The 17783-nt window shown below is 39.6% G+C and overlaps 1 protein-coding gene across 8 annotated transcripts in view; it reads right to left on the reverse strand.

Annotated features, from left to right (window-relative positions):
- MCTP1 (multiple C2 and transmembrane domain containing 1) overlaps nt 1–17783 on the reverse strand; it is a 187377-nt gene that overhangs the window by 113452 nt on the left and 56142 nt on the right. For all 8 annotated transcript variants that reach the window (XM_056325793.1, XM_056325792.1, XM_056325791.1 and 5 more), the window contains 3 exons: nt 16661–16831; nt 14972–15102; nt 3009–3195 (listed from right to left, as the gene is read on the reverse strand). In XM_056325793.1, the coding sequence (XP_056181768.1) occupies nt 3009–3195; nt 14972–15102; nt 16661–16831 (489 nt within the window). The remainder of the gene's footprint in view (nt 1–3008; nt 3196–14971; nt 15103–16660; nt 16832–17783) is intronic.

Consider the following 17783-nt stretch of genomic DNA (forward strand, 5'->3'; position numbering starts at 1 on the left):
TACAGAAGAAGGAAGCCAAGCCGTACAGCCCCCTTTTTCCAAATTTCACCCTGGTAAGCACATCTTGCAAAGGTGCCAGCACTGTATTTCACTTTTCTACCTTTGTTAGCATCCCACAGAATAATTATTTTTGAACTTTTTAGTTCCAGCAAGTCAGATGGCTCAGATTCATTTGCTGCACATCATGACTGTGGAGGCTGCTGAAAATGTATACAATGCCACAGCAGAGGCTCTGGGAGAAGCAAATGACTTTAATACATTACTTTAAATACATAACTTTAAGTAATGATTTATCAGATGATATTCTGTCTTCTTCTTTATGATTATTGTTGAAGGCCTCAAAACCTGCACGATTTCTGAAGCCTGAAATTTCCATAGCAGTGGAATCCGTGATTTGCTGTGAATCTTTTCAACCCTCAATAGATGGGAAAAGATTGAAATGCTCTGGAGATGAGTCCTCTTTATTTTTTTAATGAAAGGCTGTATAATATATTTTCTGTATGGCTGCAGCAGCTGTCAGGGAGAGCATCTCAGTTCAGCTCTATTATGGGAGAAGCAATACCCCATCCTATGGCATCGAGATACACTGAGGGGCCAGTACTGATTGACAGCTTGTCACCATGACGTCTTATTCCATCTCTGTTATGGAGAAAATTAATGTCACACCACCAGCCTTATGACTCGCTGTCATCTTAGAACTGCTCACCTTTTATCAATGCTCTAAATAACATTTCAAGCCCATCGTCTCACGGTGGACAATCTGGTCAAGGGACATTAAATCGGATGACTGTGAAATGTCATAATAAAAATGGAATGCTAACAACTTCTTCTCTAAACTAGCTCCTCTGGTTTTTAAACTGTGACAAGGGGGACCATGGGTTCAGCACACCCGTTCTGAAAAGGTCACACAATCTCTCTTGGTCTGTACCCATTAATGCGCCCCCCTCCTCACCCCAAAAGGAATTAATCTTTTCAGACAATTGTGGTAAAATAATGGTTCAAACAGTAATGCCTGTTTAATTTGTAAGGCTCTGATGTTCAGCTACAAATGGTTAAATGACAGTAATAGAGTCATTTTCCAAGGCTATTTGATCTGATAGCAAGGTCAGCTCATTAACTGTTTTTGGCTGCAGAAAGGGTGCAAAATACATTTCTCAAATGGAAGCCAGATTTTTTAAGAGGACAAAAAATAAACCCCAAAATGCAGCCACTCAATGGGGAACAATGCATCCTACTAATTGCACCACCTTTCCTTGTATCAGTTCTGAGGTAGAGATATAAATACTAAAGACAAACTAAACACAGTGAAAATAAACTATCTGAATTTCGTTAATCCTTGTCATTTCTTTCATCTGCTGTCCACTGGTCATTTTAATAAAAACAACGAAATTTATCAAAAAGGTATAGTGACGCTACAGTTTTCAAAAACACATAATGAGAAATTCATGCCTATGCAATATGAATACCTTCCAAAAATATAAAGGTTTCCAAATGCATACAGTAACGTAAATATGAGAAAAGACATGTATCCATGATTATGTAAGAAACTGAAATAAATAGATCAATCTTACACCACATAATTATGCTTTACATAGGGGATGAAAAATTGGGAATTTAGGAAAAACCATTAACAACACACAGTCATAATATGTTTCTACGTTGATACTAAATTATCAAAACCATCAGTATCACTTGACTGCCGTATCATCACACACAATAATCCACAGGAATACAGTAATGTTGCACCTGGTAGAAAGAAGCATATCACCTCGAAAACGTACCTGTCAGAAATTTATTATTTTTGTAAAGATCTATCCTGACAACCACAAACTGTCTTGGTGGATTCCAAAATGTGCAGTAACTCTCTTAATTGTAATTATTTTTCAGAGACGGTGCACAATACCTTAGCTCTCAGTTGGTTTAGGAATATTATGTTTAGCCTCACTAAGTCACCTCTATTAAACTGTGTTTACGATAACACTATTGGTGTATGAGTTGTACAAGCATTAGCCGACAGCTGATTCAGTGGAGATAGCCAGAATAAATTTGCTGAAGCGCACATCCTGCTAATCTGTTTGAAGAATATTGTACAGCATTAGTACTAGCACTTCATGTTATCTGCACAGCCTGATAAGGTACATCTTTATTAAATTCAGTTATTGAAAGGATGTCAGTCATGGAATAGGAATATTTTAAAATCTAAAAAAAAAAAAAAAAAAAAAAAGAGCTCTTTGTTAGTCAGAGCTTGGTTTAATGGCTGAGTGTCTAGAGAAGCCTTTCTAAACACCTGGCAGCATTGTACAATAACAGCTTTGTAATTTTAAGTGGAAATAGCTTTTTTTTTTTCTCCTCCTTCTTTCTCCATGTGTAGTGAGACAGTTACTTTTAGTGATTTAGGTATTAGCAAATGCTGGAGTAAGAGCTCCCCTCTCTGTTGCTTTGGTAAAACTACACAGATTCCGTGTAGTGTGAGGATGCTGGGAAATGAAAATAATTTGCTTCAGAATATTTAAAAATGTAAATACTCTTTAAAACAGTTATTTTGATGATGCAAAATACTGCTCCAGCCTCTAATGTCCAGACAAAAACCCCAAGTTTTCTTGCCTTCTAGTAGATGCTCAAAAAAAAAAAAATAAATCTGAAAACTTGGAACCTCAAACCACTTGGCATAAATACTCATTCAAAACTTTACTGTCACTGAGTGACCCCTTATTTATTTTGTCCTTGGCTAAAATTATCTGCAGGGCAGTAAAATTAACTTCCTTACGTTACATAATGGTATCAGATAGCTGAGTTACTATGTAAAAATACATCATAGTATAAAAAGGATTTGTAGCCTTCTTGATGTTACCTGCAGCAGCCGTGATATCAGTAACTGGTTTAAATGATTGTCATTGGTGAGTGTGATAAGGATACAAGGGGATATATTTAGATTTTCCCCCACGATAGTTATTATTTATATAAGCAAACATTTTGCAAACGAAAGACAAAAGAGAAGAACTCCATACATATCTCTTCAGTATCTCCTCTCGCTCCTTCTGGTCCTCCAGGGAGCTGACGGAGAAGTCAGAGATAGTGACTGCAGCTGAAGCTGTGAGAGTGACCAGCAACACCAGGCGTCCCTCTCCGTCCTCCAGCGGCACCTCCAACTTGTGGGTTTGTTCTTTACTCAGGGTCGAAAGGTCAATCTGGCACCTAGAAACAAACATTCTCCATCAGCATATGGTTTTCTTCACATCAAACAAGAGCACACTGGCTTACTGGCATTCAGCTGGACAAAATACCAAGTATGTAGAAATTGCTTCCCAGCTTCTGGAAGGATTTCTCTTCAGCTTCAATCCATGCTGCTTGCTTGACTTTTTTTTTTCTTTTTTTTTTTTTTTTCTTTTTTTTCTTTAAGCTACAACCTGCCATGCATGTGAACAATATTAAAAGAATGTACAGACACTAGAAACAAGGTTAGCTAATATGCCTTACTCAAATGCAGCCAAAGAGAATTTAAAAAATCCAGCTTCAGATGGAAATTACACTTTTTAATTACGCCCCTTGTATAAACACAGAACGTAAGTTTTGATGTGAATATTTGTGATGCTATTCATCTAAGGACAGTAAAAATCCTCTCTTGAAAAAATATCTGTGTGGACTTAATTGTGATGAAGTTAACATGACTGAGCATAGAAAAACACGACTTGAGCACCACCCAAAAGGCTCAGCTCTCTCGCAGTAAGCTGTGTGTGGCTCAGAGTCAAAGCTTCATGCAGGCATCCGGGATAAAATTTGATGCCACAACCCCCTATATAATAAGATGTCTCATGTTGTAATGAGCAGGGACTGCTTATAACTGTGCAGAGTGGCTGAAGCCAATCCACCCTGCTTGATCCCCTTCTGAATAACCCTGGCTGTACCACACATCGAGCTAATGAAGAATGGCTCCACACGTGCCAGCCAGCAGAAATATCTCTGCACCATCTTTAAAAATAAAAGGTTGCGCATGGAAGGAAAACCAGTATCCAGTGCTAACAAAGAGCTGACCATAAGCTTTTAATCAAAACAATAGCACCTTAGGGTTAGTAATTAGTCTGTGCACACCTCAGAAGTGTAATATTTTAATTTGTATAATTCATAAATTTCAACTTTCCTAGATTGCAGCCCTGAGCATATCCAGAAATTCAACACCCGTGTTAAATGTAATGCCAGCTTGCACGGCACAGGAATTTCCCTGAAAAAGCACAGTTTGGAATACTTCTACTTATACCATCTCCCAGTAACGTTTTGCCAATTCATTACTCTAAATAAAAACAGTAACAATATTGAAATGAAGTAAATGAATATATTCGATATACAGTTAAGTGGCTGAATACTCTACTTTCAATAGCGATTATTTAATGTGACAAGCACATGTTCTATATGCCACTCTCACTAAACTAAACATCTAGCAAACTCTTTTCATAAAATGTCAATTGATTTTGAAGAGAAAGATAATGTGGTGACCGCAGGGCCAATAAACTGAGAAAAAGGTGGCAGACATGAATAAATAGGCATTTAAGGATAGGAAATAGCCAATTATGAGAATAAATCCAGCCTCATAAAATGAGCACTGTGCTATCACAGGCAGATTAGATTTGCTACAGGAAAAATTCCTTTTTTTTTTTAAACATCTACTGCACTGTTGTGCAGCTGTCAAAATTAAAACTGCTGGAAAACTCATGCAGTAACAAGCTTCAATTAGTTTACAATGAAAAAAATTCTAACTGATGAGCTTAATGTTTACTTTTTATTTTGAACTCTGGTTTATAAGGCTTGAGAAATGAAATTAGCAACAGAAAGGGAAAGACTAAAGATGTTGCTGTCAGTGCAGGCTGATGGTCAATGCAAGTTTTGTACACATACGTAGGCTATCATTTTTATTTAAGGTGCAGTGATTTATCTCAAGCCCTCCTTAAGACAGCAAATGTTGTAATCAAGCATTCAAAGCTGGCATGGGTTAAAATGTCCCTGGTGTTAACTATTCTTTGATTATTTCAAAACAGATACCCCTCAAAAATACATCTGTGCAATAATACTGTGACTTTAACCAATAATCACTGAAAGAACCAGTCTAATCTCTCTTAAAGTCCATAAAAGAATCAGAAAGTCATCATGACACAAGTAAGGCAGAAATAATCCACCCCCTCACTCAAAAACAGGCAACAAAAGCAACCAAGCAACCCTCACTAGAATAAAAAAACCCTCCATAAGTCAGAAAACTGCAATGACTGTAAAATTACAGGGTTTATGTCAGAGCTACAAGCTCCAAGTTCACCAATTCCTAAAGTTACAGCAGTTTTGCAACATTAGCAGTCCATGCTATTTTTTATTTAGGCTAAAAGAAGCAACTGACAATTCGATTTTACCCGTGCACCTTTCCTACAGCTATAATATGTTCCTAATAGCACCGCATCCAGAACAGATTACCTGAGAAATATGTCTCTATTTAGTCTGCTTGATAGATCGCCATGAACAGCCCATCACCAGCTTGTTATTTCCTAAAATCATACAAAAGGTAGGGAGTGATCTGGAAGCTTTTTCCAGCAAAAGTCTTAAACATTTCACAGGAAAAATACTCTCTGAAGGGCCCTTGGGTAATGTGATAAAAAACTAGGGTTATTCCATCAAGGAGAGTCACCATCGCACTTTATGGAAATTTAGGTTACGAGTGTCTCTGCATACACAGCCAGGTGAAGGCACGTTGCTCATTCCGCGCCAGGTCCCCTCCCCTGGCCCTGCAGGAGATGCCGCTTGCATGTGTCAAACTCGAAGATGCCAAGGCTCAAGGAGCATTCAGTGCGAGGCGAGTGTGCCTGTAGCATGTGCATTTCAGGCAGAAGATGAGACTTTCAGACACTATAGGAAAAACCACCATTTTTTTCCATTAACAATTGAGTTTTTCATGGGGAAAAAAAAATAAAGTTATTTGCTCTCACATCAAATTTTCCAGGGGGGAGTGGGGAATCTAACTATTTTTTGTTAGATCTACTTTGCCCTCACCAGATCTTTGCTTGGGACCAAAACAGTGAAGGAAGCCTGGTAAGCGCTAACTCTATCCTAGAATAACCTTTACAGGCATCACTAGGAAACCCACAAAACTCCTTTTGGGATCAGATTTCCTTACAAGCACTGAAGTTACCAAAATACTTCAAAAGGTACACAGCTTTGGAAAGTTGAGACTGACAATGCCCCTTTACTTTCTACTGAGGGTATCTACAAGTATTCCGAGCTTTAAAGCTTCAGCAACGCTCACTTTTACATCAGTTAAGATGTTCTCTTAAAAGGCATTTGTCAACTACAACCGTTACCATGGAGAACAAAGATGCTTTGAGGATGAAGGTGAACTTGAATGTTACCAGAAAGTGGTGCAGAAATGAGCATTATGGTGTTAGAAATTTTTGTCTTGCGTTTTCAAATTGAGGGCCATGAAAAATTACAGCCATTGCAAGACAGCCGTAAGTTGTGTATGACTGGCAGCTGCCACACTGAAAGCAGGAGATAAACAGTAAGTTTGGGTAATTCAGTTTCTGATGGAATTACTATTTACGAACTGACACTGAAAGAAAAAGTTCACTGCATGCAAAGAATTACGGCCACAAATAGCTGTTAACTCCATGGACAGGTTTTCAAGCATCGCTGCAAATCCTGTGTCAGGGAATATTCATTTTTTTAGGGTAGCTGGAGTATTTTGCATCACTCTGCTGCTCCAGGCTGCACGGTCCCCCCAGCGCAGCCCTGCGCCAGCACCGGCCGTGGCGGGCAGGGGCACCAGTGCCATCCCGCTGGCTGGCTGACCCCTCTGCAAGCGGCTCGGAGGCACGTCCCCCCAGATCAGCTCCGCACATGAACATTATCAGGCGCTGGGCGGATCTGGATTTTCCGGCCTTGAGAGATCAGAAGGGAGAAAAACCACGCTCGTGTCTCAAGCTCATGTGCCAAAGTATCACAGATAAGTCGCCGCAGAAAGAGGGTACGGCTCCCATGGAGGAAGATTTGAAGATTCAAGGGGAATTCACCACTTCTCTGAAACTGTGTTCAGTGTGTTAATCGCCCAAACTGTTAGAAATACATTTCTGATTTATTTTTAATTTGAATATATCTGGCCTTTGGTTCTTTTTATGCCTTTCTTTACTCGGTTGAAAAAGCCTTTAGTGCTCCGTATTTTCTCCTACTGAAGGTACTCACATACCATAATCATATCTCTTCTTGATCTTCCTTTTGATATGCTAAACACCTTCAGCTCCCTATACATTTCCTTGTAACATGTCTCCTACAGCCCTCAAATGACTTTTTGTAACTTTTCTGATCCAGTGAAATTCTCCTGCATCCTTTTTAAAGCGTGGAAGCCAGAACTGTATGTAGTATTTTATTATCAGCATGTCTAAGAGGTAAAAATCACCTCCCCTCTCTAGTTCTAACAGAACCTGGAATGTAGGACCGCGTTGGCACCCTGGTGAAATATCCTTGCTAATGAATGAATTACAAAGGTAGCGACATGACATAGAAGGCCTCTTAAAAGCCAGGTGGCCAGGCAAGGGAGAGACAGCAGATAGCGAGATCATTTTCTCACATGACAAAATAAAGCATAAAAGAGGAATTGGCACAATCCTAAGTGATAGGGACAGAAAAGCACCACTTGGCTACAACCCAGGCAACTTAATTATCATCATGACTTGTTCAGGAAGACAGCCTTTTAACTCCACTGTGATCCAGGTCTATGCTGCTCCAAAGGATGCCAAGGAGAGGAAACTGTGCGATTCTGCAATTAGAACTGAGCTGGACACACATCAGAAGCAGCGAGGCATGAACTGCTACAATTTGTGAGACTCCGTGTCCTTTATGAGCAGAGTAAAACCAAGAAACAAACGCAGAGAGGAAATTCTGCAAAGCACCGACTGAGAATGACACCGCTCAGAAAGACAGGACTGCAGTAACGTGAAGTTCTTGGAAGAACCAGAGTGAGGCATTTTTAAGTGTAAAGATAATGAGAAAGAAATAAAATTACAGACCCCGCGTGATGCTTGTGACGGATAGAGGTGATAGACTGGAAACCAGGAAAGCTCCCAAAGGAGCTGGAGACTGCAGCTTGGCTAAGTAGGACAGTGACTGAGGAGTGTGGTGGCAAGCGTGGGGAGCTGCAAAGGATCCCCAGGAAGCCGGGAGCGCTCTGTCTCACTGCAGAGTTCAGCGGGGCCGGGGAAATGGTGCGGCCAGGTTCCACGCAGACACACATGGGGAGCAGGAAAGAGCCTTGCCATTTGGGGTAAGTCGGTCTTGGTAACGGAATTACAGAGCTACATTAAATACAGATGATCTCACCAGTCATTGAGCCATATCCAAATACGGACAAGTGTTTATTGCTTGCTAAAAGAGGTACGGTCCATGCCATGAAATCCTGCTGATGGATTTTGAAACCACCAATTAACATTTTCCTAAGCATAGCTCTTCACAATAAAACTACAGATTTACTTTTGAAGCTGCAGAGACAGGAAAAAGTACTTGCAGATGTTTTACAACATGGTTTTCCCTACGCTGTCCCCACGGCACAGCTGCACACTGCAGACACGCGCTGTTGGTGCTGCCACCCATGCAGCTTCTTTCAGCCAAATTAACGCTTCCCTCTGCTACACCAGCCTATTGCTTTGAAGAACATTATGTCTTCCTATACATTCCTGTACGGTTCTAGTTGGTTAGAGCAGCTTTGCAAGAGCTTTCACACTGCTCCCATACAAACCCTTATCTACACCCCTGAACACCTTCTACACTTACTGTCATGCTCCGCATACCTAGGCAGCCATTTCCCTTTTCCTTCCCCCTTCCCCTTATTTTGCCGCTCTTACTTCATGCAGTGCATGCATTTCCAACTTGCAGGAGACAGGGTCAGAAGGATCATAAGCATAATCCAGTTTGTCTGCTGCATTCTTGTGTTTCAGAATACATTGGGGAATACTATCAATTTTGCAACAGTACATGACACTAACAGCTGTCACTAAGAGTTGCAATATTAAAATACCTGATAAGAGAAAGTTACTGAGGATTTCTGGGCCAAACCTTTTTGCACCTTTTGGGGCTCTCTAGCAGAACAGCAGTGCCTCTGCATTAACAGAAGAAGCTAGAAGGTGCAGACATAGCAATAACTAAAGTGTGGAATATCTGAAGGCCAAATTTTGAGATGCCACATTTACATCTGACTCCTTTTGACAACAATCAGAAAAGGGGAGAGCTCCGCACATCTCAGGATTTGGCAAGGGCCCACCAGCAGCATTTTCAGGTTTTAATGCTTTGGGCAAAATCTTCATTTTAAGTAGAGAAATGCAACTGCAATAATTTAACTGTAGTCATCACAATCAACAAGCTATTATACACACAGGCCGTTGGTTGTGTGGCTGTCTGAGTTTGCACAGAATTGCTGTGTAATTCACATGCACACACAGCTCGAAACTCAAATTACAATAGCATGTTGACCATTGTGTTTACATTTTGAAAATAATATATCTTTCCAACGTTACCTCAACATGCAGAAATTTTCAGACCACCATGTGAAAAATATAGTTGAAAGACCAGCATAATAAAGTACTATTTAGAATTCCAGGGGGACCCATTTTGTCTCTGTACAGGATTCATGTCTCTAAACTTCAGGATTCATCAATTTCAACATTAACACAGGCTTTCACATCTACTATTCAAAACCTCTTTCTTGGGTAACAATATTTAAAAAAGAAAATTGCTGGTATCTTAATGTAAGTCAGTCTTGAAAATCACATCTCTAGAAAAAATCTGGGAAGAAACACTAGCAGTAGCATATTTAGTGTCCTTCACTCAACTTTATATGCACACTGGAGTACCCATACACAGCTTCACAGCACCACTCAGTCCTGCCTGGTAACTTTCAGCCTCCCACGATGAAATTACATAAATTTAAGTGGAAAAAAATAAAAATGAAGATGGCATAAATATTTTATATAAAAGTCCCACTTTAGCTTCGAACTTTGAGCAGTGTATTCCTGTGCTTCCAGATTAATAATGCAGCAGCACAGGTCACATATTGCTTGTATTTATGTGCACCCAAAACCCCTCTGAAAAAACTAAACAGCCAAGACAGAGCAGATTAGGTTTTGAAAACCTGAATACTTAATTTTCAATATCTTAACTTTTGTATTTTGTAAGATCAATTATATGGTGTGTACCCATACACACATGCACACAAAATCAACCTGAATTTTCATGACAATACTCAGGGAAACTACGGGAAATTTCAGTTCGTGACACATAAAATTAATACATAGTTTTAATGAGTATACTATACACAAGGTCTTGTGTTCTTAATTTGCATCAGATGGGGAAAAAAAGATAGTAGCATCTATAAATACTGATGAAAATAGATATAGATGAAGTCAACAGTAATATTCTGGCACAAAATATGAGCAGAAGTCAATGTCATTTTAAAGATAAACACGCATTTTTCATAGCAATAAATAATGCTATAAATCCTACCATAGTGGATTGCAAATAACTTCAGCTGAATAAAACTGCATGACATGGGATTTACTTATCCTGTATGTTCACAGAAACAACTTGTTCTCTGACAGTACTCATTCTTGGCAATTTATTGCAGCTGTCAGCAGCCAATTTGTTCAGATTACTGCTATGCATAAAGGTGTAACAATCATGAGGATTTATTAGCTGATTATCGTAAAGGTGACAGTCAGGATCGCCTTCAAAAACACAGATGATAAGGAAGTTAAATAATTACATGAAGATTAAAATAATTTCACCTTCATTTTGATCTTCGTATTACCTACATAAACTTACTGCAGTATGTGTTTTTAATCACAGGAGTATACTTGCTCAATATGGAAGAGAAATGATTTGCTCATAGCAAAAATGTGAACATTAAATGCACTTAGACTCAACAATATACATACACATACATATGTATTTTTACTTAAAACAACACATACATACATACTTCTACTTATCAGATGGAGCAATGACTAATACTGCTCATGCAAGTCCACATGCCTATTTGAATGCAAGAAGGCTGCCCCTGTGGCTGCTGGTGCTTTCAGGGGGAAAAAAAAAAGGAAAAAAAAAGGGAACTCCTAGACCTCATGCCTTTGGTCCTGGAATGTCGTTTGTTTTTTAGAAAAATGATATTCAGAAGAATGCCAGAATTTAACCTCCTGCATGATGAAGTTCAGTTCTGGCCAAGCCCAGTGTTTCCTCATAGAGAACAGCATATGATCGGAAACATATTTTCCTCAAAACTTTTGTTTGAGGTCTTTTTCCAGCTTTTAAAATCCCAAAATAAACACTGAAATGGTTCTAGGATTTAATTTTTTTAGAGTATTCTAAGATGGAAGTTCACAAGGTGCTACATTCTTTAAATTCTCATGGAGAATGCACACCACAAACTCAAATGAATTTTACAACCATATGATGCTCAAAGGTGGGAATGGAAATCAATCAGTCAGCATCTCATTTCAGGAACCACCATGCTGAATGCGCCTGGGCACCAAGACGAAGACAGAGCTTTACACTAGCTCTGTGACAGATGTATCTTCCTCCTTCTCTGCACTAGGATGCCATGCTGTTGCTCTCACCCTCTTAATACCTTCCTCCCTTCTCACAAGCCACCCCTTCCACTTCCATCTTCCTCCTGTCAGGCCACCCCACAGCCAGAATCTCACTTCCATGCCTTCAGCCTTCTTGAACACCTTTCCTTCATCTCCCTGCCCTCCGAAAAGCATCGCAAGCCCAAGCCCTCGCAGTCTAAGCACACATGCCGTTGCCTCGTTGACATCCCCATCTTCATCCTGGCCCCTACCATGCTCCAGCCTCATGGGTATGATTGATACACGTAGGGCCCACACAGGTCTACGTTCCTGACTTCCCACTTCTTTTATTTCACTGAAGTGCGGCTGAGACAGTGTATCATTCCAGGAGAAGTTATGACATCCTGGTTTGGAATATGGCAAGTTACAGAGCTTATTAGCACAGCAAGATCATTTCAGCCCAAGACGGCTTCCCGTGCTGCTTTCCAGGAGGAACCTGGAGATTGCCCCTTCAGCCTGGCACCCAGCAGCACTGTTCTCCCACAGCCAGCCCGGTCTGGAACTGCTGAACCAGTTTTAGGGATGGCACTCTTCAAAGAGGTCCCCTGGCAAAGCAGCTTGGCAATGCCTGTGTTGCATGGGAAGTTCTGTTGACTTTCATGTGTGGTCTGCAATCAGGATATGGAGGGCACAAAAACCCAACACTGTGGATGAGAGGTGAGAACTGCTCCTTGAACAAACTTTTTCTTCTGTTTTCTCATTTTGGTCTGCTGTTTCCCTCAATGAGTAGGATCTCTCCAATCAAGCATGGCTTCTCCCTAACCATACTTCAGCCAGGCAGAACATTTCCAAGAAATAACTGTTTTTATTTGCATTTAGTAAAAATATTCCTATATAATATCTCAACTGCTGCTTGCACATTATTCAAGAAAGTGGGAAGATCAGAGTAAGATCAAAGGGATTACCCTCCCATTATCGAGCAATGCTAGAATACTACGAGGAAGTCTTTTGTTTCCCTTCCATAGCCTCACTATCACTCTCCCTGGAACCTGAATCAAAATATTCAATTTATTATGTGTGCCTTCAGAGCCACAGAACCTTAGTCATGGAGCACAATTCATTCCTGCTTTACAAAATTAATATATATTTAGCGTAACACACACACACACAGAGGGCAAATCTGTGGTGTCTGTACCAAATTTACAGCTTTTAGAGGCAGCCTCGAAAGGAGAAACTGGGAGAGTGAGGTCAATGTAAAGTGAAGCTGTCAGGTGTTGGTGATTTTTATCCACAGTGACTGGAAAAGGGTATCAGGGAGGGGGAATATTAAGACCTATTTTTGTATTCAGATTGAGCTTGACAAATGACAGTTTTTCATGGAAATCTTCGTGAAGAGGAACTTGTTTGCAGGTTGCATTATCCAGAGATAAGGTACGAACAGAAGGTGAAATGAGAGAGTGTCTGAAAGGACAAACTGAAGAGGGATTATACATACACTGACAGCAGAGAGGTCACAAAAATCAAGAGCAGTAAAATTTCAGGAAGAGTACCACTGATTTTGTTAAAATCAGCTGTATACTGCAGAAGCACTACAGATTAGCTTTGTCCAAGGAGCATCTTTTTTGCTATATAAAAGAACTACATCTATTTAGGAAAATGACAGAAAACAGAACATTTCTCCCACTGAAAAATGCTACGGGCTTCAAGCATTCTTCTTAGAGAGGAGATTTCTCATGCTATCAAACTTTTTGCACTTAAATACAACGTAGAAATCATGTTACTTGCATAATAGCACATAGTTACCACAAAGAAATAGATTAACACTTAAGGCGTACAAATTTTTCAGGTATCTGAAAAGTTACCTAAGCCACTCACGTTGAAGTTACAGACTTTTCTTCCTCTAATTTCTCTTCCTTTAATATCTCTATCACATTCTTATTTTGGTTTGAAGTGTACTGGAGCAAAAATGGTGTCTTTTGTTTTATACAAAAAAGACTTTATCATTACTGTTAACAGTAACAACGTTAAGTACTGTTTTGATGACAGTGTTCTGGAAAATCACACATGAAAACTCAGTGTCACCATCTTTTGGATAGGAAGGTTAAAGTTAAGCAGAAAACAGGAACAATTTCCCAAAGTAATCACATGTTGACATAGGACTAAATGATGATGCTACTTTGGAAAAATAGTTACTGTTACCATATGCGCCAACTGGAATCAAGCAAGGGAAAAAATACAGTACAAACTTCAAATATAAACATGGCACCCCACCCCTAGGGTTTCATCATATAAAATAAAATCCTACTGTGTATACTTCTGAAAAGTGGTTTTGTCAATATTAAAGCTGTTTGCTTGCCACATACTCTGTATGGTTTCTGAGTTCCCACAATTTATGGTAGGAAATAAACACAGAATATTACCCAACTGATCTAATTTGATAAAGCCAGCCATTACCCTAAATGGAACAAGGGGGAGGAAAAGGTCAGTGGAAACATAACCACGCTGACAACAAAAGTATATGCTTGGTCTGCAGGATTTTCATTTGTGATCTTAACTACCAAAAACCCTAATTCTACAAGTTAATAGCATCAGTGTCCTAGTGAAAATACCTATGACCAATATTCTAACGAACAATCAAAATATGTCAGATTAATAATAATAACTATTAGTATGACTATATGGGTATCAATTAAATTATGTGTAAACAAATATCTGAGCTTTCCAAATACCACCTACTTTGTCGTATCTATAAGCACAAGACAGTTTTTTTCCCCCTACTAGCTAACAGTTAATGCCATTGTTACAAAAGCATCTTTCTTCCTCTTCCTACACCAAAATGCAGAACAATCACACAAATTTATACCATTTCTCGAACTCTTAAGACAGATCCCAAAGATTCACTTTCCCTGAAAGTGAATGAGGTGAATGATCTTACTTCTTTGTTCCAAAAGTTGAGTGTAGTCCTTCAACACTGTCATTTCAGTTACCAAATGGATTAGAAAGCAAGTACATAATTTTGGTCTTATGTGCCTATTACAAGTCACAAACGCTATTTCTCCTCCAAGCAGGATGTTGCCATATGGAACCTCCTGCATCTTGATTATTGCTTTAAATGTGGGATTTTTATTTTGGAAAACCTAAGCCTATCAATTGGTAAAAGCTGCCACCTACTGGTCAACAGAAATTATTTTACACCATCAAAGTAAAGAATTGCATCAAAGCAGCAAACTCTACTGATATTTTCTAAAAAATCCTCCCTCACCTTTAAAAAAAAAACCCACCAACAGAACCCAAGAAAAAATGGTCATAAGAAACAGTTTCAACGGCAAGGCTCATTTTAATCATCTGCTCTCATCCCAAGGGAACAAGGCGGCTATAATTGCACAAACCTGCCAATAAAATCATCCTTTTTGCCAACATCTTTGTCCCACACGGTAATATAAATAATTCCACCTCGTTCTTCATAGAGATGAAAGTCAAACTGCTCCCTCCACTGAGGATTCAAAGTTTTTGGCACAATCTGAAAAGGGAGCATAGAGAAAGTCATATTGCATTGTGCAGGCATATGCTTTCTTGAATTGTAAATTTGATCTTTAGAGTCTGCTCAGAAAGTCTTTTTTTCTGTTTGCAGTATGAGTATCTTAAGCTGTGAGAATTAAAGAACAGCAACTAGAAAAGACTACTGGCCATTCCTCTCATGCCTCTCCCATACAACGGCAACCTCCAAAATCCTGCAACCTGTCACCTTCAAAAGCCTCCTGAACAAAGGATTTACCCTGGGAATGGATCCATTTTTCTGTAGAATAATTATGCCCTCTCCTAAGTGACAGTTAGCTGTAAAGTTATGTGTCTGAGCCTAAGGGAAAACAAAGCACCTGCAATGACAAGTAGATGCTGACTGTAAGTATTTAAACAGAAACAATTTTATCATGTCCTTTTTCCTCAGCTGCAATAACACTGGGAGAAAGATGGTACTATGGTTTACTTTCTATGGAATAATACTTCTTTCCCCCCAGAAAAAAACCCTCACTTTGTTTTACTTCCTTCCCTCTGCAACTCAGATGAAAGTAGCTTTCTCAATCATTTTCAGTCCAGTTACTTCTGACAAAAGAAGTAACCTCAATGGATTTCAGCTCATGTATTTCTGACCATGTTCTGCAGAACAGAAAGCTTGCAGATTTTTCCACCATAATGCAAAAGCAGTATTCACAGTAGTCACCTCTATCCTGAGCAAGAATGGGAACTGCCTAGCACCTTCTTGCTACTTTCTACATCCACCAGTTCCACTGGCTTGAAAAAATAAAACACATCAGGGAAGATGAAAACACAGAAAAGTTTTTCAGTCACAAAAGCATGAAATTGGATTTCTTCTAATTTCAGATTAAGGGACCCTGAGGCAGGCAGCTAACTGCTCCTGGCCTCCTCCTCACTTTGCCCTTTGTCTGGCTGTGTAAACCAAATGGGCTGTCATGGCCACTGAGAGAGGAAAGGTCACATGTGTCGTCGGCAGATCCAGCATCTTCCCCAAGCAGCAATTTTCAAACCAGTAGGGATCAGGGAAATAAAAAAAAAAAAAAAATAGCAAGGAAGCCAAGCTAGTCTCCATGATTATTCTCTCCCTGATCAATCCTCTCTACGTGTTCAGCTCATACGTATACCAAACTTTAACAAAACTTGCTGTGGGGAAAGTGAGATAAAAGCATGACATGGTTTGAGGATAAGGCCATGCATCCAAGAGGCATCCACCATCAAGACAGAAAGGCACAAAGGTAGTATCTACTTGTCAGAATCACTCCACATCTCTCCCCTGCCACGAATGACCCACCATGGGAAATGACAGTTAGCCCAATCTGCATGGAAAATCAGGTGTGCCTCCCTGCCACCCCGCCTTTTTAAGTGCGACATTTTTCCCTATCTCATATTATTTTCTTATTATAATGAAATAAAAAAGAAACATTTCAACAAAACGACAGGTGCTCTGACAGCTAATTAACACAACAATAAATCTCCACCACTATAGTAGTCACACAAACCAAAAAACACAACCAATGCGCATTTTAGGTCGCAGCTAAAATTACCTTGCTCTTGTACTTCTGATGCCCCAACCGGAATTTCACATAAGGATCACTTCGTCCATTTGCATCCATCGCCTTAAGTTCACGACCTTCTATTAAGGTAACACTAACTATCCCTCTCCATAGCTGAGATTTTCTGTGCAGGTCTGAAAGTCGTAAGCTCTGGGTCTGAAACTTTAGGGAAATAAAAATACAGATTTAGTTAAAACAATTCCAAAAATTTCCCCTGCATTTTAATGTTCAATTTCATATAACTATGAATATAGAACAACCATCTTAAGCCACTTTAAAGTTATTTGACAGTGCATACATAAAGTACACTACAAAGAATTACTTGGAGAGAAACAAAACTGACAAAAACGCAGGTAATGTCATATGCAGCTTCGGCAGAAGCAAGCAGAACAAATACTACTTAAGGAAATGTTCAGGAAAAAAAAGTGTTTTCTCTTGCTTCACTTCTCCCTCTGCGGATTGAAATAACAACATTACAAATAAATGTTACAAAGACCCTTCTATTAGTAGCATATGATTGAATGAACTTGAACAAACACAAAAAACTGTGAGGAAAATGAGATTTCCATTAAAATAATATAAACCTATCATGAGAAGCACGGACCAAGGAAAAATAAGTCAATAAACCCCTGTGCACATGACAGCTATCTCAGCCTCTAAAATGATGTGGTATTCTCAGACACAGCAAGGAAAACTGAATTAAATACCAACGCATTAGTTCAAGAGTTTCAAAAGAAAGACGTTGTAGAGCCTCTGATCAGAACTGTGAGGATCCTTTTGGGCTGTGAACACTCAGCCACCAACTGGGGGGGTTAAAAGAAAATTCACCCACACAAAAGAGATGGCCACAGCTATTTCATCAAGGAACTCCACTGGGGGTGGGAGAGCTGGGGGTTACAAGCCTGAGTAACTGAAGACCAGCGCCAGCTTGCTCTGCGCTACAAGGTACCAGAAGTGGGAAATCACCCTGGCACTCCTGAGGCCGGTAAACACACCTCCGATGCATCTGAGGAGAACGGTTGCCAAAGGATCTCCCTTCCATTCTGAAATTCCACTTGCCCAAGGTTACCTGGTCTAAAATTAGAACACTAGAGAGCTAAACAATATTTAAACT

Source organism: Falco biarmicus, chromosome Z (assembly GCF_023638135.1).
Source record: "Falco biarmicus isolate bFalBia1 chromosome Z, bFalBia1.pri, whole genome shotgun sequence".
Lineage (NCBI taxonomy): Eukaryota > Metazoa > Chordata > Aves > Falconiformes > Falconidae > Falco > Falco biarmicus.